Genomic DNA, 24,280 nt, shown 5'->3' on the forward strand with positions numbered 1-24,280 from the left:
ATGCATCATGTACATTTCACATAAAACCAAGGCAAATATTTATATTGCAGTCCTCCCATCCCATATCATGGTGGCAACATGTTTATGTATCACTAGATTGATGTGGTTGGGGATTTGAGGGCAAAAAATAGCTGTAAGCCTCTATTGTATATGCTTCTCATGAGCCTTTGTTTGACTCAGAATCCCTCCATAAAATGGCCCTTCTCTATTTAATCCATTTTTATGATTTTGTGTATGTTCTGAAACATCTTAAATACTGACTACTGTCAAATGTATCATTTATATTACATATGCACATGTTCTGTCCTGTATGTGTATGAGAGAGACAAGGAGGGAAAATTATGCTGACTCTTACTCTCACACCTGAATATAGACTTGTCAGAAATGATCTAATTAATTCTATTTTAATTATCCATATTTACCTGTGTATCCTGCTTAAGCTGCATTTGACATTAGTTCAGTTTATCAATCTGGTATTTTCATAATTTTAGAGCAATCCCAGTAACTGCTGGTTGTGTAATTCTTGGGCTATTAGCACCACCGTGTGGATTTTTCCTGTAGTGAACTAAAACTTATGACTCCACCAAATTAGCCTGTTAGGTCTAATTTATGTTTCAAAGAAACACATACATAAAGCTTGTCACATCTGACAAGATGTCCCACATCGCCGCCAGGAATGTGACCCAGGACTTTGCCCCCCCCTTAAAAGCTGGTTGTTGTTCCTCATGCAGGCACATGATTGAAACGCATGGTGACAATTTCAAGCCTTTCCAGCTCTCATCTGCGCGCTCTGAATCTCACAAGCAGTCAGAAGGAACCACAGCACCTCTTCATCCCTAATGTCCGACCACTCTGATTCCTTTATTTTTTCTACTTGAGGTCCTCCAGTGATCTCCAGTAAGAGGACCAGCGGATATGGAAAGGTAAAACCATAATCTATCTAAGACTTTTGACATTTCTTCAATCTCTTTTAAACTTTGGGATGTATGCTTACAGTAAAAGGGTGGCACAGATCTTGACACTTCTCCTGCTGGCTCCTCTGGGTGTGGCAAAGACTACAGACCCTTTGACAGATTTGGGTATGTCCTTCAGCATTTCATTTGTGTATTTATACTTTCCAGAGGCTTCGTAGTAAGGTATATTCTCTCTTTTAAACAGAAAACATTGCTGGGAAGTTGGTTTTCTATCAGACTGAGGGGAATTCCACCTATGTTAGAGACACAGGAGAACTGGCCTCAGAAGTTCCCACAGAGACACTGTTTGAACTCTTTGATCCCCAAAAGAATTTCAGCACAGCAAAGTTCACCTATACATGGGACTTGGGGAACGGGTACGCCATTTTTCATTAAATCATTCTTCATAAAGGTTTGAATGCTTTCCTGTATCATTTATACTCCTTCTGATCTTCATGTAATACAGGGAGGTGATCCAGGGGACTGAGCCAGTTGTCCGGTATCATTACTCTAATTCGGGGAACTACACTCTGCGGCTGAAAGTAGCAGTCAATGTGACAAAATACACACCTCCAATCACTGGGGACTACTCCATGGATGTTAAAGTGCTTGGTTTGTAGTGTTACATTACTAAACATAACAAATTAGATAAGAGAAAATATTTTACATTGTTAATTTACAGTTTACTATTTCTCAAAGTTTCATATTTAGTCTTACACCTTGATTTTCTTGAAGCTAGAATGATGAGGTGAGGTAATATCACAGCTTCCAAGTGCAATTTCAGAGAATGCCATTATAATAAAGCATAAATAGGCAGAACATGCTGTAATTTAGAGAGGATCTTAATTTAATCCAAGAAAATCCTGCAAAAAATAGATTTTTATATTGTGAAATGATCTCCCATATCTGTAAGTAGCTGTTCAATTCAAAATGAACTGGATTTGTATAAAAGTACATGTTGTATTTTTACGATTCTTATAGAAGGAAAGTTGTTTCTAAACTAATCCATGTAAGAAATGAAATGAATGACTGAAACTGAATTGCAGATGCCATCAAACACATCGAGCTGAAGGGACCTTCAGATTATGAGATGTCACAAAACACCAGTTTGTCTTTTCATGTCGATGGAAGGTGAGCTGCATTTGGTTTATTTATTCTCTTGTCATTTATCTTCATTCAGGGAATAGATTAAAGTGTTGCTTTATCCAAAAAAAAAAAAAAATCTCTGTGTATGTCTCTAGCCCTCCCATGTGGGTGTGCTGGCGTTTCCTGCCCAACTGTGTGCCGGACAAGTCGGGGGCCTGCACACTGACCATGCTGTATGAAAACACCCTACGACTGAACCACACTTTCACCTCTCCTGGCGTCCACTGCCTGGACATCAGCGTCCGCAATGACATCAGCAAGTTGCAGACCTCCATTAGCCTCTACGTCAGGAAAAAAAGTGAGTGGGCACATACACAAATACCTGCAGGCCAACAGGCTGCTTTCCATGACAAAGAGATATAGAGAGACAGACACTTAGGTAATGAGAGAGTAATAATTGTCTCTGGTATGATTTATGGCATATTATTGTGTCTGTATGAATATCTTGAAACTCCAACTTAAGTTATTTTCTTTGGAGGTTTAGGACATTCTTGGCCCTTTTAGAGCTATGAAAACATCCAAAAACACATTATATAATCTCAAAAATGCACTGTCATCAAGTTACGCAACAAGGTTCAGTGTAGATTTAGCCAATTTATCCACAGCACAGGACCTGATTGTAGTTGTTCAGCTTCACTCATTCAGCTTCATCAGTTCTACTGACTGGTTTGGTGAGATCCAGGCATTTTCAGTGATTATTTGTAGGTTTTATTCAGATGAAAACACACAGCTCTTTCATTAATGTTTGATCCAACACAGAAGAGTAAACACATCAGATCAAATCAGTAGCACAATGCCTGGACCAACGTCCTTTGATTGTTTTACATGGATTAACACCTTGATCCACGTCATTTAACGACTCCCATGTGACATAATGACATTATGCCGTGAACCACTGTGACAGGTTTAGGACTCCCTATTGGTCAAGAGGCCTTCACTTTTTCATCTAGAGCAGAACACAGTACTTTCATTTTGACTTTTAGATTTGCAACTTTTTAAGAGTTTACATTGTTGTGCTACAAGATGAATGTTTTCTACTGATGGCATACAAAGTCTCATGGCTTCCTTTTTTAAAAAAAACTTAAGCTGGTGCTGCTCTTATATGGGATAAGTCTACACACTTGAGGTTGCTTACTCTGTGCACAACTCTATATTAATCAGAATATGAGTTTAATATGATGTATAATACCGTAGTGCAAAAATACAATGTAATGCATTTTTTTTACTTTAGAAGCAGTTTATATCAATGACCTAGACCTATTATATGTATATATTTTACACTTTATTTTAATAATTAATTGCATCATAAAATTGAATTAATTTCAATTTATTAATGCATCTACGCATTAAGCAGTAAGTTGCAGTAAGATGTATCTATGTAAAATCTGTTGGACTTTTTGAAAATCTATTTTTAGTTTTTATTATCTTTTTGTCATCCAGTGAAGTCTTTGTAAATCATTTCTTTCTATAATTTGGTCTGGTTATTATTTAAAATGAGTTCTCTGGTAAAATGTCCAATTAAATATCAATCAATGAACAATTTTATGACCATTTGCAAGGCTCTCTTTGATTTATAAAGACTTCAGTGTGTAGACTTTCTGGCTTTTTTTAATTCAACAGTCTAATGTATGTTTTCTGTCTCACCATCTGTAGAATGTGTAAGTTTTACACAATCAAAAAGAACTGAGAAAGTAAGAGAAGCTGTGCTGTGTCATGAGATGTTTCAGATAAAACTTAACATGTGCCATTTAACTGTGTTAGTTCCACAGACAGAGAAGGGAACAGTGAAAATGGAGGAATCCAAGCTTATCAGAGGAGACTGATCTGACTGGCCAGCACATGTCCACTGTGCTCAATTGATTCACTGTCGCTGAGATCTAACTGAAGTTATGATCAAATTGAAACTCATAATAACGAGCTTTCAGTGTCAGTTAGTTCTTACTTGCTGGGAAGCAGCTTTTTCTCTGAGGAAACTCATAAAAGCAAAACATTTGAGCAATACTTGACCTGTGTAATTGCCCTTTAGGGAGTTTTTTAACTGGCAGCCTCTCACAGTCACATACTAAACAGTGTCTAAAGCCAAACAAAAGACTATAGAAACAGCTTTTACCTGCATGAGCCATAACTACTACTTAACAAAGTGGTGGAGCAGCAGCTGGACCACAACGTTATAATTCAAATATAATTTCTGCCTTCATGTGGTCCCAGACACTAAGATGAGATGCAGACATGATGATTTACACACTTTAATTTACATTACCTTTACTTTTACATGTACTATACTTTAAAGAACTATAGAGCATTCAAACACCAAATTATACCAAACACCAAATTACATTTCCTATCAATTGAGAAGAAATGAATCCATCCAGAAAATTGTCATTCATCTGTCTCAACATGATTATCCCTTTAACTCAAAACATTAAAGTTTGAAGGCACTAAATAGTTTCTTTGTTTCAGTTTGGAAAACACCAAATGAAGAAATCACTGTTCAAATGTTCAATACTGACTTTGATTGTAAAAGGCTCGTACTCACTACAAGTGACACATTGTTTTCTGTTAATTACAGCTAACACCCACATGTTCTTCATCCTGTCATGTGCTGCCATTCTTGTCGCCACCTTCTCTTTCATCACAGTCATCGCCTGCCGTCCTCGTAATCAAAGCAGTTCACAGGTATTGAACGTCTTGCAAAATCTTATAGTGACAACTTACGATATGAATAACCTCTCCTTGCAAATGTCAAATATTCTTAAGGTTAAAATGTGGTGAGTATTTAAGTCCAACTGTGTTCAGTGTAGGCTTATGTACTGTATGTGTGCTATTTTTGTCATGATATCAAGTGGGAAAAGTTGTATGTCAAAAAGTGATATTGACAATGATTGACATTATTATGATATCCTATTGCTAAGTGTTAAATGATTAGTTTTGCCACATGTTTGTTTTTAGCTCTAATCCTATCCCTCAGTACATCACGAGTATCAGTGATTATCCTTTGATGCAGATTATGACCACAAGGAGGCTGTCTGTGCCTAGAATTAAAGTACACGTTGAGCAACAGCCTGTCTCTGTGTGTGTGAGATTTAAACATACTGTATTATCCTTTTTTTCATGGTTTGTGGCTATGTCTGTCTTTTCTAAAAGCAGTTTTGATCCTGATAGACATTCTGTAACGGACTGACTTATCATCTGAATATATGTCATTTTGCAGATTGCAGCTTCCGGAAATGCTATATTTCTGAAGAACCAAGACTCTGATGGTCAAAGCAGTATTTATTTTAACTTCTCCAATGTGGACAGAGAAGAGAAAGAGCCGCTCCTCTTTCAGTATGGGACTCAATACTCCTCTTAACCATCACATTATTTGTGTTTGGTAGAAGAACATGTACAATTATGTACAGAGGTACAACTTACAGAAGTAATAGCAATACTCATTTTCCATGATGTAGATGTATATAGCTAAATCAGATCATTGCACAATAAATAGCTTGATAAGGCATTTTAATAAATCACATTTGCAGTGTATAAACAGTGCCTTTATATGTATGTACATGTGTTTAGTCTTGCTATGCTCACACCTTTTGAAATGAATGTGTTAGTTATGTATATTCAGTGAGCTAGCAGGTCAAGTACCTTCTGTATTTTCCATAATTGAGGTGATAGTGATCAATTATTGAGTCAAAACGCTTAGGCTGACATTCAAATGAACTCATAATAAATTAATAGCTCAAGTGAAGGCCATGTTTAAACAATGACTGTGTAAGCTTGCTGAAAACAGATCAGACACACTCACTTATTTATGATTTTCTTTCCCACATTCATATACATGTGCTTTGCTTTTGCTTTCCAGAAAAAGAATAAAACATATGTTCCCTTTGTAAAAGTTGTGCTTGCAGTGCTAATGTAATAACTAAGGTCTGTTTTGGTTGTTGGTAAGAGGACGCAAAATTGCACATTTGAGTTTTTGTGCATTTAAAGAAAGGCCTATTGGCCAGTTTAACATACATGTGCAGCAGTGGGGACATAACACAGAAAACACTGCCACTATCGCTTTTATATGCTATTCATTAAACTACAGAGAGTGAAAGGGGGTTTTATTGGATAGCTGAAATGTTAAGAGGGAGGAGGCTGTGTACTAGAGAAGGCTGTTGATTTCAAGCCTGTTGGATACACAACACAGTAGTTAAGATAAGAAGAGTCTTATGGAAACTGGATCATCTGCAGGAGGAGGAGATTTGATCATAACTGTGTAGGTTTTAATCAAATTCCCCCATCTAAAGTTTTAATCAATTATGAATTGTATACAACTGCATTTTTGTGGCCTAGATATGTTGAATGGGGCGGACCTGTTCACCCTCAGTTTTGTTATCAGCATATTTAACAAGATTAAAGCAAGGTTAGTGGCTCTGTGAGGCTGTAGGCACTGTGGTGGTGTGGGATGAATACCGCAGTGTCCTAGCACGCTCACAATGACAAAGCTAGCATACTGAAGCAAAGCTAGGTATTATGTTTACCATGGTCACCATTTTAGTTAAAGTTCCCCTTGCTGGTTAAAGTGGGATAGAATTTAACAACAGGGAAGCATGGCGCCCCCTTCTGTACTGGTGTAGCAGTAAAATTGCCATAAATGGTAAGGGTTGGATATCTGTCTCCACCCACCCCAAGGCTTGGTATGGGGTCACATAATCAGACTGATGGGTATTTGGTCATATGAATCATGAACGTCTGTGAACAGATTTGTGCCAGTCCAACTTGTAGATATTGAGAAGTTTCTCTGCACATTTTGACCCATGGCACTACAGGAAAAGTCAGATCATTGAGGTCATTAGGATTTATCATGTGGGCCTATGGGATGGCAAATGATTACTCCCTGTACGGAACAATACCCATGATTCTTTACCAACTGCGCTTACGTCATTCAGATTATTTTTATGCCTTTTATTACCTTGATGGTGTTTAATGACAGCTTGTCCTCTGTTAGAGATGTCACAACATTATTAATTGTCAGTCTCCTGATGAATGGCAGCTGTCAGAGGTGCTGCGTGGAGCTGCAGGTGGGAAGATAAATACCTCACCTCCATCTTCAATGACCTTGAGCTGTGCAGTGTTTAAAGTCTTTATCGATCCACTGTTGGTAGAGGCTTAAACGTCTCAAGAACCTGTCTATATAGTCTATCATTTGGTATTGGTGGGCAGGTGCTGAAATCAAAACCAGACACTCAACTGAGACAAATACAAGACATGTTGGAGAACCTTTACTTGGTCACGTAAGTTGATTACTGATGTGTTAGATCTATTTTCTAGGCTACTGATTGGGTTGAAATGGCCAGAAAAGGCTTAAATAACCTTCTTATATTAGAAGCATGTCTTTTCAAATCAACCAATATTCAAACTTGTTAGCAAATATGAGCCTTTTCATACACCATACACACACCAGACCATGGCCACCTTAGACTTCATTCACATTCATTTTCCTAACCCTATCCACTGACCCAAAAATCATATTTTTCCCAATTGAGGACACCAGTCTTGTCCCCATTTGCACAAGGCACCCCCAAATCAACTGGTCCTTAGTCTGAAACTAGATTTCATCATTTTCAACCTTGTTATTTTGTATTTTTATTAAATTTGTGTTTGTCACCATGACTTGTTTTAAAGTTTTAGCATTTTTTTTTTTTGGAGGTTATGTCTTCTTTGTATTGCTTCTATCATTTTAATAAATCATTACTTAATGACATAACCCAACTATTCACCAACCAATTTTTTTCTCAATTCTTTTATCCAGCTTGTAAAATCAGACACAAAACACAGACTGATGAGTACAAACAGATGTGGACTGGCCTTGGACGTTTTCATTTCCACTTCCATGACTGTTATTGATTAAATTCAGCTCTGAACAGCTGAATGGAGACTTTTACATTATTGCTTCTTTTCTTTTGGCCCATATAATAGGTTGTGATATATAGAACATCATCTGAAATGAGGATAACAAAGAACTTTATCATACTATGACATTCAAGCTGTGTTGATTCTACCCTCAGACGAGGCCACCTGAAAAACAGTCTGTGTGGATTGATATCGTACAGTTTAATCAGACAACTTCACAGAAGAGGCTGCAACAACAAAACCCTATTCCTGTCTCCAGAGACCCATATTGTATAATGTTTTTTTATATAACAGACCAGTGTCAACATCATTTTACATATTGTTTCAAATATCGAAGAGGTGCATTTAACAGTTTATATAAAAACTGTCTGAAAAATCTACTTTACTCTTTTTATTTATTTGATTGTTTGACAGTTACTTTTAAAGACAAAATATAACCCAATGTTTTTACTTTATTTAACAGGTAAAGAGGCTCATTTTGCTTTTAAAGAGCTGATAACCATGTAGGATTTATTTACTCTGGATTTAAATGGCGCTTAGAAATGTTATACATATAACCATATCCAGTAATATCAAGCATATTGGTATTAAAAAACGTTTTAGCTCTACTCGAGATGTTTCCCAAGTAGTGAGTGGTTGGAAGGAGTTGCTTTGTCTGAGGGAGTGTGTCTGTGATGTCACCACTGACCTTTCAACTTCTCTCATCTGTTAAGCGACGTTAATGCCACCCAGAACACCTGTTGCAGACTATCGGAGGTGAAAAATCCTGCTCAGCCCGTGTTATTAACTACTCATGTCACTACTGTGTCGCCTCACCAGCTTGACAGTTAATGCTAACAAGAGTGGCCAGGTGATTTTACACTGGTGTCAATCTGCCATATGCTTAACAAAAAGCTACCACAGATTAACTGAACGTCTTAGGTAAACCTGAATTATTGTAGATGACACTTGAATACCAATAAAGTCAAAAAGTGTGTGTAAATTTGTTGATCAATACGTAATTTAAAGAGGTGCAAAATGACAAATAAACTGCAAACATTTGTTAATTAATTTCAGCAGTAGTTATTTATTTCCACAGTTTGCAAAGCAAATCATTTTTCAACACTTAGAAAACATTTAATGGCACTTTTGTCTTCATTTGAAGGCCACATGACATGGTGGACGTTGCCTGATAAATATTCTATCAACAGTTAAATTAACTGTGTGAACATCACATAAAAAGCTACATAACAAGTTTCCTGGACACACACTGAAGTAGGCTAGTACACTTAAAAATGATTATTAGTGTACAACAAGTACATTCAAAATAGATGCTCAGAGAGTTTCGATCGGTGAGCTACTCTGTTACATTTCTCTGCTGATGCTTGGTTCAACAATCACACTGTAACAATATTACGAATCACGAGTAAAAGTATTTCACAACATTGCAGCTATGAACACGTTTTCAACATGATTCTTCAGTAAAGAGGTGTTGTTCAAATTGAAAAGGCAACAAAAAAGCACTGTGATAGACTGATCACTGGTATCAGGTCTGCATGCTAAGAATAAAAGGTGAAGCTTTTGTTAACAAACTCCAAATGGATATTTGTACTTCTACCCAAAAATCCAGTTTTTAATGCAGTTGTGCACAAGCTCCAACTACCAGCCAACTCAAAGATAGGAGGTTAGATTGATGTTGGCTTTAAGCCAATTCCCTAATTAAGGAATAGACATAACATTAGCCAGACCTTTAATCTTTCCTCTTACTTACTCCCACACAGCACGCAAACACCGGCTCACATGTCGACGCCAAACTGTCAGCTAGTCTGGACCTCAACGTATTTGTAGTAGTAGCGGAGCATGCGTGAGTCTATGCCGGAATACAGTGGATTTTCCTTACTTCAAAGCTTTAGAGTGTGGAAGGAGGGGCATGGGTAGACTGTGTGGGAATAAGGTTGGTCTTATGTCATAGCAATAATACCTGAGGGCACCTTTTCAACATGGTGGGTGTACTGAAGGAGTTAAGCATCTTAATCATGGTAGAGAAAGACATGTTAGCTCTCTGCAGCTAGAAATAAAATGCCAACCAGTCAATGATGGCGTTGATGTGAAGACTCCACATCACAATTTGCACTTAAGTGTATTTTCACATTCAATGCTACACATCTGATTGTCAAAATGTTTACAACTATCACGTGTATGTGCCATACTTTGCCAACACATTTTTCATAAACTGCTTTACAGTTAAGAGCAGACAATAAAAAACACAAAAACAAGCTGAACAGATGGAAACAAGAGCTAATTAAATGAGGCAGATACACAGTTTTCAAGCATTGGGCAGCCGCTCCTGACATACCTCCAGAGGCTTTTTGAAAGCCCCCCTACCGAAGACTTCCACATTGCTCACTAGCCACGAGACCACATTACCAGGCATGTAGGATGTACAGTTGGCCATAGACTGGATCTCGACCGGCTTCAGAATGCGGTCCCATATGTTTACCTGACTAAGCTCGCCCACGAAAGCCTGTCCAGCGTCAAAGCGGCCGCCCACGACATCCTGTAAGGACCATAAACAGTAGTATGTAAATTTAAACAGCATCAACAATAACAACACTATCAAAGGTAATTCACTTTCTGAGGTGGAGGAGGCAGTCTGTGGGACTATAGATGGACTGGTCATTAAACCTTTGGGTTTAATGTGTGTTATTGCTTTGTTTTGACATTAATCTTTCTCTTAATGTCTTTACATATCTCATATGCAAAAGAAAGTATTGTGATGACACTTCTGGAAATTATATCTCATTACTTCATTTTGCCCTTTTCAAAATTGCATTTAGTTGTGTAAAGGATAGTTTGACATTTTTCAGCTGTTCATACTGGCTGTTAGATTCCCTCCACATACGGTTATGAGGATGATATGGGGGACAAAATCCAAAGTCCTCGTTCTGAGCAGAAATGTAATTAAAAGTTTATCTAAAGATAATATGAGTCTCCAGTTGTCTGAAAAGAAGTGGAAATCTTCTATAGTTACAGTCTTTTTAGTGAGAAAAATCACAAGAGGGAACTTGGTGTTTGGTGTGGATGCATCATGCACTGTGTATTATGCAGTTGGACTTTCAAGTATGAGTGCAAGTTACGCCTGAAAACTTTGTAGCCTTTCAGTTTAGCTCTTCAACTGTACTACAGGATAATAATTTTTAGGTGCTAGCTGCTCTGTGAGGCACAGTGATGCTTTGAGCTAAATACTAATGTCAGCAAGCTAACATGCTTATGTTTAGCAGGTGTGATGTTTCTTAACCATCTTAGTCTTGCACTGTAGCATGCTAACATTTTCTAATTAGCAAGGTTGCTATGTAAATGTTTGAGTAACCATCTTAGTCCATCTTAGTCTTGCACTGTAGCATGCTAACATTTTCTAATTAGCAAAGTTGCTATGTAAATGTATGAGTAACCATCTTAGTCCATCTTAGTCTTGCACTGTAGCACGCTAACATTTTCTAATTAGCAAAGTTGCTACGTAAATATATGAGTATGAGGAGTTTAAATAGTAGGGGTTTGGAGGTTTCTCTCTTTCATTTCCATTATGACATAAGTTCATACAAAGTTTGAAAGAAAATTTTGAAGAGTATGGATGCTATTTGTAAATTGAGGCCTGGAAGTATTAAAGAGTATAATGGGTTGAAAAAGTTGACCAAAATTAGAGGATCATCTAAATCTGTAGGTTTAATCTTCAAGGCACCATGAATGTCTGTACAACCTTTCACGACAATTTATCCAATGGTTATTGCAATATTTCCATCTGGACCACTGTGGTGAGTTGACTGACAACAGACTGGCTTTGCCATCTCTGAGGCACACTGTCAGAACAAATGGTATCATTTAGTAGATAAAAACACAAAGTTCCCTTTAATAACAGTCTCAAACACTGTTGATTTGTTGATTTGATTTCTGCAGAACTTAATAGACTGATGCATCTCATCTCTCAATTCTGGCATTTTTAATAATGCACTGATTAGTGAAATGGGAGACCTGAGTATCTTTGTGCTGTGATATATTAACTGTTGTCTTGTTAATTGTTTTGTTTAGATAACCTTCTTCCATTTTATTACTTGCTGCTTTAGACCTAGTTGATGTTCTTGTTTTGCACAGGTGCTCTATAAATAATGTTGCTTATTAGTGGAATCACTTGACATGCTGTATGAAACAGTTGATGAAAGAAAAATGAAGAAAGAAACATTGGTGATGTAATTCCAGGTAAGTGACTGTTGACTTTGATCTTGACGAAAGAGGCAGGGCAATAACTAAATCAACAGATACAGACATATGCCAAATACAATCGTTAGTTTCCTCTGACATTTTGGGACATGCTACACATCCTGACCTGCTCCTGCCCCAGGATGATGACTCCACCAGGTTTGATGGGATGCCAGGCCGCCAGGTTTTCACCAGTTCCCCTCTTCTCCCCATCTTGGTAAGCATCCCACTGGCCATCCCGTGTGGTCCACGAGATGCAGATGTGGTGCCACCTTCCATCCCGTACCTCCAAGGGCAACTGGGCAACCTGAAGTTAAAATACACTGTACTTGGTTGTGGCTTTAAACTTTAATTTTGCCTTCTTCATTTTGAGAGTGAGACACAACTAACCTTGTCGTTGATGAGGAGCTCGATTGGGTTATTGCCCCATTCTATCAGCACTATCTCATTCGCTTGCCCCGGCACACCGTAAGAGAAGGGAGTCCCTATGCCAGGAGTGGTGCTGGACTTGATCCACATGCAGAGTGTGAACGCATACATCTCTGGAAGGCTCTTGGTGATGCGGCCATACAGATAGTTGGTACGCTGAGGGAGGGACAGCTTAAACTGCTCAGGGGACTTTAAGTCTCCTCCTCCTGTAATGAGAAGGGCAGAGAGAGAAGAGGTACAGAAAGGTGAGTGGTTGTGTCTTTTCTTGAACTTTTTAATTGCTGCTGGGAAAATGAAAGTGAGGAAACAGCATGCAGTATCACCTCCATTTTAAGACAGTCAAGTTCTAAAAAAGCTGCAACATATCACAAGCAGATGCTCTTTTGTGTAAAAATGTGCATGTGTGCCATCCTTATTCCACCTTCTGTTATTCATCAAGTCCTCTCAACTCCTTTATTTCTCTGAGTGACTTCCTCAGCTTCCACTCCATTAGTGTAGTACATGTACATTCGGTTTCATGCTTTATGTGCTTTCTCCATCTGTGCAGCCCCATGTACCATTTTATATTCTTTTCACTCTCTTGTCTAACAGGCTGTATGTGCCTTACTTAGTGCTACATGACTTATTTCAAGTGAGTTACCTAATCATCTCAGAACAATATTTCATCTTGACTTTATCTGATTAAGTAAATCTGGCCGTGTCGCAGCTGTTGGATGAACAGACACTTAGTCCCAGTGTTTTCCCGTACCTTTCTCCAGCTCACTGATCCTATCCACCAGGGCGTTCAACGTGCTCTCTGTCTTCAGCCTGTATGCGGCTGTGGCATTGGACAACATACTCTTCTCCTCCTCTAGGTTGCTGACTTTCTTCAATAGCTGTTTCTCCAGTTCCCCAAGACGACGTTGGAGCAGGTCACGCAGGTCACTGGGGAACGAGGCGCCAGATATATTGGCCCGCATCTGCTGTTGCTAAGGAAGTATGGACATAGGCCACATGAGCAGGAAGCACACAAAAGTAATCAGGGACAGTGACACTCATGAGAGACTCAAGTACATAACTGTTACAACAAGTCACTCAGTCTGACAGGCATACAAATAGTTTCAGCATTCATTATGGGAGAAGTTGTAAAAAGTAGACAACATTTTTGATCTACTGTGTGATATATCTGGTCAGTTGTATAATCCTATTAATATTTCACAAGATAAATCTATTAGGCAATTGTGTGGCAATAAACAGCAGCATGCCTGAGAGACACAAAATGGAGAGTAAGAATTACTACGAATACATATTGTCAGTCACTTCAGGACTGTCAGGATAGTATAATTGAAGCTTTTTAAAGCACTGTAGTTGATCAGACAACTCATCTTTATTTAGTAAAAAATGAAAACATATGAATAAACAAATAAAAAATGTGAATACTAATAAAAACGTCACATAATCCCACATAAACCCTGTGAATTGGAAGCTGAAGCTGGCCAATTACACAATTAATCTCTTTCCCACTATCTGTATGACAGGCTGTCTAATTCTAAGAAGTGAGATGTACTGTACTGCTGAGTTGTAAATCGACACTGTATCATAATCCTGTACATCCGTATTGAGAATTAATCTGTATTTTACGCGTGGCTTTGGCACATGGTTATAGGACTTTGAGCGATTTGAATCTGCCTTACCTCCAGGTTCTCCAACCGGTCCTTGAGCCCCTGCATTGTTTTTCCAAGATTATCAATGGTGTCGTTTGGATCTCTGGGAACATCTCCCATTGTGTTTTGCTTTTCTTTCCCCCATGAACCCCCTTTTTCGTACTTCCTATCGTCGGTGGCTGATGCGCAGAGGGACAGTTTGGTGGTCAGCTCGTTGATGGTACCTAATTGTTTGGACATGGTTTCTTTTTGCTGTAGAATTGTCTCCCGTAGCTGCATGACAGTGTTTCTGAGCTCTTCTTCTTGGCTCCCGGCGTTTAGTTCGGGTAACAATGTCACTGGGCAGCTGGTGTCCCCGCTGAGGGGTATTGCCCGGCAGATGTACCGCTTCCCATCGTCTACCTGGCCGCTCGCCTGTTGATTGCAGCCCAGCGCACAAAAACATATCAATCCATACAAGAGTGAAAACATAGCTACGGTGTTTACGGAAAAGGAGGGTGAAAAGTGAAAAACAAAACACAAAAGCTTTAACTCTCTCTAACGGAATCCGATCTCAAGTTCAGTGCGTAAAAGCACACCCCTCTCCGTGGTGGTTTACCCACAAAACATCACGAATAACTACTATCTACAAAGAGCGCCATGTCAAGCACACAATATAATGGAAAGTCTGAGCTGGAAATCCCATCAAGGGTGAGTCAGTCACCGTAAGCCCGGTTAATGTGGCTTGGTTACCGGGACTATTCCTGGCGCAAGCAGAGCGCACAGTGTGGTACTGATCGGACAGCTCCACTTAGGAAAGAGGATTATTAAAAAAGGTGTCTCTAGAAGCGCCTGGATTGGTTGTAGTAAGTTGACGTCACTAGTCAGCTGCGTCAAACATTTATTTATCTAGTTGGGTAGTTAATAAAGCAATGGCAGACAATTATAAAGGGGTCCATAAAATCTAATTTTGGTGAATCTTGGTATAATTTCACGGTCTAACATTTATTCTCAAGCATACTGTGATAAATGTTTCTTCTTTTCTTTTCTAGTAATTTAGAAATTAGAAATGTAGTAATTTAATTCATATGCCCTGAATGAGTGAGGCATGTGTATGTTTGTATGTAAACAATGCCTAGATAATAAATTGACACTGAATACAACAGGACCAAATCATTTGATAAGTTCACTAAGGTCAGATATGCAATCAAGTCTTTAGGCCTATACTTATCTATACCTGTCATGTATGAATAGATTTTTTTAAAAGTTACAAAATATAAGCATTCAGGCCATTTTTCCTAGCTGACGGAAACATGACACATCATTTTTAATGCAGGGGAGTCTCAATAAACCAAGTGGTGAAGAAACAGGATGTGGTGGTAAACAATTAGCAACAGCTGCCTGCCTGGCTATGAAAGGTCAATAAAGCCCGGTGTGCAGGCTGGAAGACATACCACTGTGCTTTGAGCATGTTTTCCAACAGTGCTCCAAATCACAGAGTCAATCAGACATTTCTATGACAAAGTAACAACAAATTCACAAAGTACACATTGTTCCATTTCTTGCTTTAAAGAGGACCTATTATGCTTTTCCTTACAAGCTGTTACAGTGTGGGATTACAATAGTCTAGTAGTGTACTTTTTTAAAATAAATGCATGGATTAGTTTATCAGAGTCTGATTGCAATAGAAAGCCACTTAGGTTTGAAATGCTTTTAGATGATAGAAGGCTGATCTTGTAATAAGACTGATATGGCTCTTACACTTAAGATTGCTATTTATGATTACTGAGACGAGCTGCAATTTTCTGTCTCTGAGCTGCTGCACAAAAAAATGAGTATTTCTGTTTAGTCTCTGTTCAGTTGTAAGACATTCTTTGACATCCATATTATCAATTTATGGTCATAGATCATCAGGAGACAGGGTTATGTACAGTTGTGAATCATCTGCATAATAATTGTAGTTTATTTTGTGTTTCTGTGTAACATATACGAGTGTGTGAGCGGCATGGTGGTGTAGTGGTGTAGTGGTTAACACTGACACTTCACAGCAAGAGGGTTCTGGGTTTGAACCCCCTGGCCAGCTGGGGACCTTCTGGAGATGTTCTCCCCATGCCTGTGTGGCTTCCTCCCACATGCAACTTAGGTTAATCAGTCACTCTAAATTGCACATAGGTGTGAATGGTTGTTCATCTACCCTATGTTAGCCCTGTGATGGACTGGCAACCTATCCAGAGAACCTATCCGGATTGGCCCCAACGACCCTCTAGAGGATAAGCGATTTCTGTGAGCATATAGAATGGAACCTTGGGATACTCCACACATAATACTCGCTTGGTCTCCAATTGAAACAAAGAACTGCCTGTCCTATAAGTAGGTTATGAACCAGTTTAAAACTAGGATAGGCCAAACCATTTTCATAACCTTGCTTGTGAAATGTCATGGTCATGCAGGTCATTCACAACTTTGATAATTGCTGTTTCTGTGCTATGGTGAGATAAAAAAAAAACCTTATTGATGTGTGTCTAGAAGAAGAACAATAATTTCTAAGGCAAAGTTAAGTTTAACAATATGAGACTTTTGAAACTGTGGAGGATTTCCTTCATGCATGCTGTCCGAATATATGGTTTCACATCTGGAAAAGAACAACATTTTTGCCTGTACCATTTATTGTGGTCATACATTTCTATTTATACAATACAACATTAAAACTAAAACATAAAGTAAATAAATAGAAACAGCACATGAAAAAATGTGTAAGAAAAGGAAAGGAAGAAAGAAAGAAAGTAAGTAAAAAAGAAAGTGACTGGCATCTGGCTGCTGTGACTGACCATCAACACCTCCAACTCTCTATACACAGTATTTGGTAGCTTTTGCGAATCCTGTGCAAACCAATTACCTTCATTGCTGACAGGCTGTGCTTCCCTCAGTTAAACAGAATATTTCACTCTGACATCACACCTATTTTCTTGTTACCATGCAGGTGACAATGACAAAAGCTACCTGATAGTCCAACTAAACTCCAGCTGCTCAAACAGCTCCTGTGTGGAAAATGGAAAAATCTATTTAATTAGATTGGGAACAACATGCTCATTATAAAATGAAAATGTTCAATAACAACCAGGTCTTTTACAAAACTGTTCATCTGCCTGATTCATAGAGAACATCTCCTGTCATCATGCAGGCCTTAGCAGCGCATGCGGACAAAAAGAGTGCATGTGCAAGTGAGCTTTCGACACATGAATAGATTTTCAGGGTATTGTTGATGATTCAGACTCAGTCTCAAGGAAAGTGCACTTCTTTCTATATGAGAAATAATGCAGGGGACATCAGCATCCACAGCGGTGCACTGGCAAAACACAGATCTAATGGACAGATGAGTGGTTTTGGAAAGCTGGAGAACCATTGTGTCATCTGCTCCCCCCCGTCCCTCAGCCCCTGTCAGAGAGAGAAAAAAAGAGAACCCACTAATGAAACAAGCAGGACAACGCAATAAGCCAGAGACAAACATCTTTTAGCAGATAGTTATTACTCAGGGAACAGAGAGCGCCAAAGAGAATGAGAATGTCATATTACACGTCAAATTATTTCTTACATTATGTGTGACATTTAGTGAAAAGAATATCTCATTCTGCTGTCTTTTGCCAGTGGGTTTACTCTGTGGAAGGAGGAGGCTGTGGAGGGGAGAATTCTGAATTAAAATCCATTAGCTAAGCATGTGGGCAGGAGACAGGCTTGATAGATTGGGCAAGATAAATAATGAGTATCTTTCAATGAGACTTCATTACTTACAAAGCTGTTGAAACAAGCAGAATCTGGAGCTTTGCGGACAGATACGCACACGTACATTTCTGAGTCACAGAAAAAGAATGACCGTAACAGCTGACATGACAGCAACTGGTGACAATGAAGATGAAAATGACCTAAAAGGTGATATGCTCTGATTTGAAATGGATTTGCTTATTTGACCGATCAGGAAAGGATACAGGCCAGAGGATTCATGAAAACTAAAAGGGCCAGCATTAAATATACATTTCCAGCAACTATGTTCTCAAATTGGACGATTTCTCACATTAGTAAACAAGAACAGATAAATTAAAGACATGAAAAACAAGCAAAAACAGATTGTCCATCCACATAGTCATCTAATTATGGTGTAGTGTCTTGAGTAGTATTACTACTACTAATAGTACCACTGCTTATAATACATCAACAAAACACCCACAGCACCTCTACTAAATGATGCACATTCATCCTCTAGCACTGTCCCAGTCTTATGAACGCCTCAGTTATTAAAAATAATCTCTGAAGATCAAGATATGAGAGCAATTTCCTTTCCTATGTCCCCTCCCCAAAACACAGGTGTTTATACAAGCATCAGATAAGAAAAACGATGTGGAAGTGTAACATTTGCAACACTTTGTGCCAACTTCATTAGCTGTGTTGTTTGAAGGGGTCACACGGCCTGTGCTGGACTTCGTTTCAAGTGATGAAATACATTCTCTGGTGTCTTGTTATTCATAAAGGGTTGGCATCAGGTTGGTTTCACTTATAACATTTACAGTGTCAGAATGTGAAGAGTTCACAGACCTGCTGTCTGCTACAGTGGGCTGCCATCTTGTGGTAAAAAAGAAAACACACTGATATGACAACCTGTTGGGTTGTTGGTGTAAAATAAATCTGTACTTGGTGTTTATTCTCCTCCAGCATGACACTTACATTGAGTTTTTAGCTCTTTCATTTTTTCATTCCACTGAATCATTTGACTTTGGATCTTCTGGAAAAGAATTGCAGTCCATCTGGACCAAAATGAATTGAACAATTTATTAAAATTACAACAACAGACTGAATTAATTTAATTAATGACTAATATCTGTAACTGCAGAGTTGTTGGCTTATTAGAAAATGACAAAGTCATGATCCAGTATTAATAATTGTTAAAATGTGTAGCTGCATTTCTTTTTTTGACCCAATAGCCTTTATCAATGAAGAGGAGAAACAACAGCAAACAGGATTTTTCACAACCTGGTATCCCACATTTGTTCTGCTAATGGCATGTTAACCTCTAGTACATTTAATTTATTTTAATTCATCATTAATTAGAACATATACCCTCAAACCCTGTATAATGTTAATGAAACAACTTCAGGCCAAACCTCCGGAGTTGTCATGGCAACTTTAAAGGCCCCCATTCACTCTGGAGAATGATGTATATGCTATGTTTGACACAAGGCTGTTTTTCATTCACCTGTGAGGGGAACATTTTTCTGTGTTCACCTGAGTTTACTGCATCCATATGCAGGCATATGTAAAATCATATGTGGAAACTTGAAGCCTACAGTGCACATACTGTACACTGAAAATTGACTTAAACAGTAAAGTAGCTGGGAACAAAAGGTACATTTCTCATTAAGGGAGAAGTAGATGGATTTTAAAGATTTTTTTGACTAACCCTAACCCTAACCCTAACCACTATTTAGATTTTTGTGGGGAAAAACATCAGACACAAATTATTAGTGTATTTTATGGCTTAAAACATGATTTAAATCCCATGATAAAGTTTTAGTTAGTCTAGAAAACATATTTGTATTATCAACAGAACTTTACTTACTATATTTTACATAAAATATAAAAGTGATGCCCAGCAGCCGCCGCAGCAACCGCGCGCAGTTACCTGCAAAGTTACCTCCTTTGCTGACAGTCCCAGCAAGCTAGAAGACCATCGAAAACGATGGTCTTACATCCACTAGTTTTTACACGATGTCCTTCCGCTGGCACTAGAATAAACGCTTTAATTATTAAATCCCTTTATTTTCACAGACTTGGACATCGCTTGTATAGATTATTTGCATTAAATCTAACACAAACAAACAATTGTACTGTATATTTATATTTAAAAGGGAAAGTATTGTACGCAATAAGCGGAGGGATATCACGCATCTGAGCAGTAGCGCGGCAGCTACAGAGCGGTAGTTTCCTGTCTGCGGCGCTGGGTAAGTGCAATGGTTTGCTTATTTTCATCATTTTTGGCGACATATTAGGCGCTTTTCACAGCCTCGTGTGTGCATGTGGTGTTTGAACGGGTTTTAAAGACAAAAAGAGCTCTCTGCCTTTCGTCTGTGTTTATTTTCTCCCATATAGTTTAAAGGCAGGGGTGCACGAGCGCTTTCTTTCTTTTAGGAAAGCTAAGTTAGCTTTTTAGCTAACAGCACCGAATGTGATCTGCAATATTTACCTCATACGTGACTTTTGTGGCTTGTGGCGCGGATGAACAAGCGTGTAAGGCCTCTAGATGATAGAAGTGCTCACATTTGATGCCAAAAATTTAATATTTAATTGACAAATTATGCCAAAGTGTACAAAAATTGTGCTAGCTGACGCTTGTAATGATGTCATCATTATGCGCCCGCTGGGTATCAGAGGCATGTTGTTTGGGAGTCTGCTCCCGGTTTATTTATCAAACTCTAGCTTTTCTTCAACAGCATTGATTATTGCTGAAATATTCAGTGAACATGACTTCAGTTTCATCATTTATATTAAACTCTTTGCATTGCTGTCTGTACCAACCTTTTGAAGTCTCATTTCTTCTATTTCGTTTGTGCAGCGTTCATGAGATCACACTGAGATTTGTGCAGTGGGCATGAGATCACACTGAGATCTGCCCCCGTTTCCCCCTCTGCAGCTCAGTGTGTCCCAGCTGCCACCATGGCCTTCGTGCCCGCTCCGAGCCCCACGGTGGTCGACCAGACCACACTGATGAAGAAGTACCTGCAGTTTGTGGCAGCACTCACAGACGCCAACACACGTAAGTTCATACATCTTAAACTGTATGCAATGCCAGATCAATTGTAAATAACATGATCGCATTCACAGCATCAAATTTAGGTTTTACATAGAAGTTGATGTATAGCACAAGAGGCAGTGAATTGGATACACTTTATCAGGGGTTTGGTGTTAACCCAAAAAGTTTCCTCAAGCAATAATGTGACACCCAAAGATGATATGCTGTAACCTCCACTACATGTTTTGCTTCCTTAATTTGTTTTAATGCTGATATTGCATGAACAGACTTGTGTGAGTGCATCATATCCCCTTTGGGTGTCAATTACTGTCAATCATCAGTTTAAATATGTGTGTGTTTAAAGGTTAGTGTAAGAGTAAATGAAAAAACACATCACATTAGAGATGTATTCGTACACACTTCTTGCCAGAGCTTTAAACTCTTTAGTTTTGTGCCTATTAAATGATAAACATTAGTCATCTGTGTCAAGCATGGGCGATGTGATGAGAGCGATATGCTTTAGTCCAGTCAAAAGGTACGTGTGTGTGGGAGAGAGCTTGTCTGTGTGTGTGTGTGAGTGTGAATGCGAGTGTGTCTCCTGATGTACCTTTTTGATCAAACTGGGCGCTGAAAGTAAAACTGATAAGATCTGAGAGCCCCTGCTGAGCACACAGAGATGGCGGCGAAAAGTGAAACTGTATCATTAGCAGCTGTGATTAATAGTGACACGGTGTCCTTCAACTTCCAGCTGATGAAACGAAGCTCAAGATGATGCAGGAGGTCAGCGAGAACTTTGAGGTGAGTTTGATGAATGTTCAGAGTGTGTAATGGAGGGGATTCATTTCCTTCTGTCTCTGCTGATGGATTATGATGTGTTTTTAAGAGCTTTTATGGATCCCACTAAAGAGTAACTCTCCAAAGTTTTTTTTTTTTTAAAGTTGTCACTAAAACTAAAAAAAACATTGATTTAAATAAACTTGCCACATCAAAGAAAAAAAAAAACACATGAATAAAATGTTGCACAGCACTGAAACATGACACAGGGTACACTGAGTTTCTTCATGGCGTGAAATATATTTTTTATTCTATTTATTTATCAATTTCAGAATGTGACATCTTCGCCTCAATACTCCACCTTCTTGGAACACATCATCCCTCGTTTCCTCACATTTCTTCAAGATGGAGAGGTGCAGTTCCTTCAAGAAAAACCCACACAGGTATGCAGCCTCCTCCGACACTTGTTTTATCCTTAAACTTACACTGTTATCCTACTTCTAATACAGTGTAGTCAAATTCTCCTTTGATTTGGGGTTTGTGGAAATGTTTTTTGTTCGATTCTTAGCTTTAAAAATTTGATCAATGTTTGACAGCAACTGAGGAAACTGGTACTGGAAATCATCCACCGCATCCCAACAAACGAACACCTTCGCCCACACACGAAGAACATCCTGTCTGTGATGTTCCGATTCCTGGAGGTAAGAGTCCCGTTCTCCTGCAACTTAACAGAAGCACGCTGTACTCTTCATACTTTTGCATCATTCAGTTAATTTAAAAAATGTATTGTGAGTATTTTTTTTTATTGCTATAGTTGATATTTGCCTCAAGTTTCATCAGCTAATCAGTTACCAAAACTTAGTAAATGCACATAAAGTGGTGGAGAAATTAAAATGAACCATCTGCCAAATTCTGGCAAATGTTCCCTGCGGCTGTGATAGTTTTATTCTTTAGTAGACAATTTCAAAGAATTAATAAAATGAGAGGGGTTCATTAGATGTGAAAACTGAGACAATTGCTGGTGATGTTTGAAATGTACAACTCACTGTAAGAACTGTGCAAAAGAAATAACATATGCAGTTATTGCATACAGACTGTAGTCGTTGCACTGCCGTTTAATGTTAATGTTTCTTCTTCTCTCCAGATTGAAAGTGAGGAGAATGTGCTGATATGCCTTCGCATTATTATCGAGCTGCACAAACAGTTCCGCCCTCCAATCTCTCAGGAGGTGAGAATCTCGGCTTTATTGCTTTGAAATTGCCCTTGAGTTCATGGTGTGATATTGATAGAGCTGTTCTCAGCTTGAGAAATTCTTAGCATGCTGTTAAGATTGAGTGACTTGATAGAAAAATCAGTCAGATTGTGTTTCCAATACTGTGTTCCTGTGCAGATGAATGAATGTAGTCAAGTTCACATAATGAAGATCATTAAAAATGTTATTGAATAAAAATTACACAGCACTAGTAAATAGATATGATTTTCCCCCTTTGGTTAAACTAAACAAAATTAATAATAAAGTGACACAGAGAGAAATAATCATCTTCCTGTTATACTTTATTAAAAAGAAAAATATTTGAACTTTTCCTCAATTGAGTTCCTTACATTCAAATGTTCTCTATAATCTTCTCTTTAGATTCATCACTTTCTGGACTTTGTGAAGCAGATTTATAAAGACCTTCCTAAAGTTGTGGTAAGTACAACCTCATCAGCAGCAGGTGGCTTTGCAATGCAGTGAAGAAATGTTTGGTAATGATTTGATTGAGCTTTTCACTGGTAACACCGAATCCTCTCCGTTTTCCTCTTTCAAACCACTTCTTCTCACTGCTCCCACCAGGCCAGGTACTTCGAGAACCCGCAGGTGATAGCAGAGAACACAGTTCCCTCCCCAGAAATGGTGGGAATGATCACCTCAGTGTTGGTTAAGACTGCACCAGAGAGGGAAGACAGCGAAACACGAACGGTAAGCTGAAAAACATGCTTTTCCACTACTGTGTGTCACCACTGGATGGTAGTAGTGCGCTGTTAGCAGAGTGACAGGAGAGGTGACAGTTATTCTCAAATAGAAAATCCATAAAACCCCAACATTATACGCTTGTTCAGCAGCATTAATTCCATGTGAAACAGGGCAGTGAATATGTAATTATTATCATTGACCACTGAAGAATCTGTAAATATATAGAAAGCTGATATTGTGACGGTAAATGTGTGAATCAAGGCTCAGAGACATGATGCCCAAATACACAGAAGGATATATTTTTAAAGAGGTCATATTCTGCCTCATTCAGAGTTTAACATTTTACTTTTTGTGGTCCATTTACAAACATTTGAAACATTTCATAGTCAAAAAAACACATAGTTCCAGCTGTCCATGAATGCAGCCCCTCTGTCTCACTCAGCCTGAATCGGGCAGTTTTGTGCCTGGTCATTGCCCCTCATTTCTGATCGGCTGATTGTTTTCT

At 38.6% G+C, this 24,280-nt stretch overlaps 3 protein-coding genes across 3 annotated transcripts in view; 2 read left to right on the plus strand and 1 right to left on the minus strand.

The window, feature by feature from the left end:
• Positions 1-654: 654 nt before the first annotated feature.
• On the plus strand, positions 655-5,833 carry tmem130 (transmembrane protein 130). Its single transcript, XM_053341112.1, has 7 exons — positions 655-751; positions 1,159-1,330; positions 1,420-1,565; positions 2,000-2,084; positions 2,195-2,397; positions 4,669-4,775; positions 5,311-5,833. Exons 1-7 carry the CDS (start codon positions 655-657, stop codon positions 5,449-5,451), a joined length of 951 nt encoding a protein of 316 aa, XP_053197087.1. The 3' UTR covers positions 5,452-5,833.
• Positions 5,834-10,290: 4,457 nt separating this feature from the next.
• On the minus strand, positions 10,291-14,761 carry nptx2b (neuronal pentraxin IIb). The gene is made up of 5 exons (XM_053341585.1): positions 14,321-14,761; positions 13,396-13,615; positions 12,609-12,853; positions 12,346-12,525; positions 10,291-10,521 (listed from the first exon to the last, which is right to left on the minus strand). The coding sequence occupies exons 1-5, from the start codon at positions 14,759-14,761 to the stop codon at positions 10,291-10,293; spliced, it is 1,317 nt and encodes a 438-aa protein (XP_053197560.1).
• A 6,135-nt stretch (positions 14,762-20,896) lies between these two features.
• The window catches only part of trrap (transformation/transcription domain-associated protein), a 79,768-nt gene continuing 76,384 nt past the window's right edge, over positions 20,897-24,280 (plus strand). The window contains exons 1-7 of the mRNA XM_053341282.1: positions 20,897-21,071; positions 21,796-21,845; positions 22,154-22,264; positions 22,418-22,522; positions 22,966-23,049; positions 23,455-23,511; positions 23,656-23,781. Coding sequence (XP_053197257.1) covers positions 20,972-21,071; positions 21,796-21,845; positions 22,154-22,264; positions 22,418-22,522; positions 22,966-23,049; positions 23,455-23,511; positions 23,656-23,781 — 633 coding nt within the window. The 5' untranslated portion in view covers positions 20,897-20,971. The remainder of the gene's footprint in view (positions 21,072-21,795; positions 21,846-22,153; positions 22,265-22,417; positions 22,523-22,965; positions 23,050-23,454; positions 23,512-23,655; positions 23,782-24,280) is intronic.

This window comes from Scomber japonicus, chromosome 20 (assembly GCF_027409825.1).
Source record: "Scomber japonicus isolate fScoJap1 chromosome 20, fScoJap1.pri, whole genome shotgun sequence".
NCBI classification, from domain to species: Eukaryota; Metazoa; Chordata; class Actinopteri; order Scombriformes; family Scombridae; genus Scomber; species Scomber japonicus.

Excerpts from the sequence above, each read along its gene's own strand:
- tmem130 (XM_053341112.1), top strand. The coding sequence starts at position 655 with ATGTCCCACATCGCCGCCAGGAATGTGACCCAGGACTTTGCCCCCCCC. Across the intron at positions 2,398-4,668 it reads CCTCTACGTCAGGAAAAAAA|CTAACACCCACATGTTCTTC; the intron begins GTGAGTGGGCAC and ends TGTTAATTACAG. Across the intron at positions 4,776-5,310 it reads GTAATCAAAGCAGTTCACAG|ATTGCAGCTTCCGGAAATGC; the intron begins GTATTGAACGTC and ends GTCATTTTGCAG.
- nptx2b (XM_053341585.1), bottom strand. The coding sequence starts at position 14,761 with ATGTTTTCACTCTTGTATGGATTGATATGTTTTTGTGCGCTGGGCTGC. Across the intron at positions 13,616-14,320 it reads ACCGGTTGGAGAACCTGGAG|CAACAGCAGATGCGGGCCAA; the intron begins GTAAGGCAGATT and ends ATACTTCCTTAG. Across the intron at positions 12,526-12,608 it reads AGCTCCTCATCAACGACAAG|GTTGCCCAGTTGCCCTTGGA; the intron begins GTTAGTTGTGTC and ends TTTTAACTTCAG.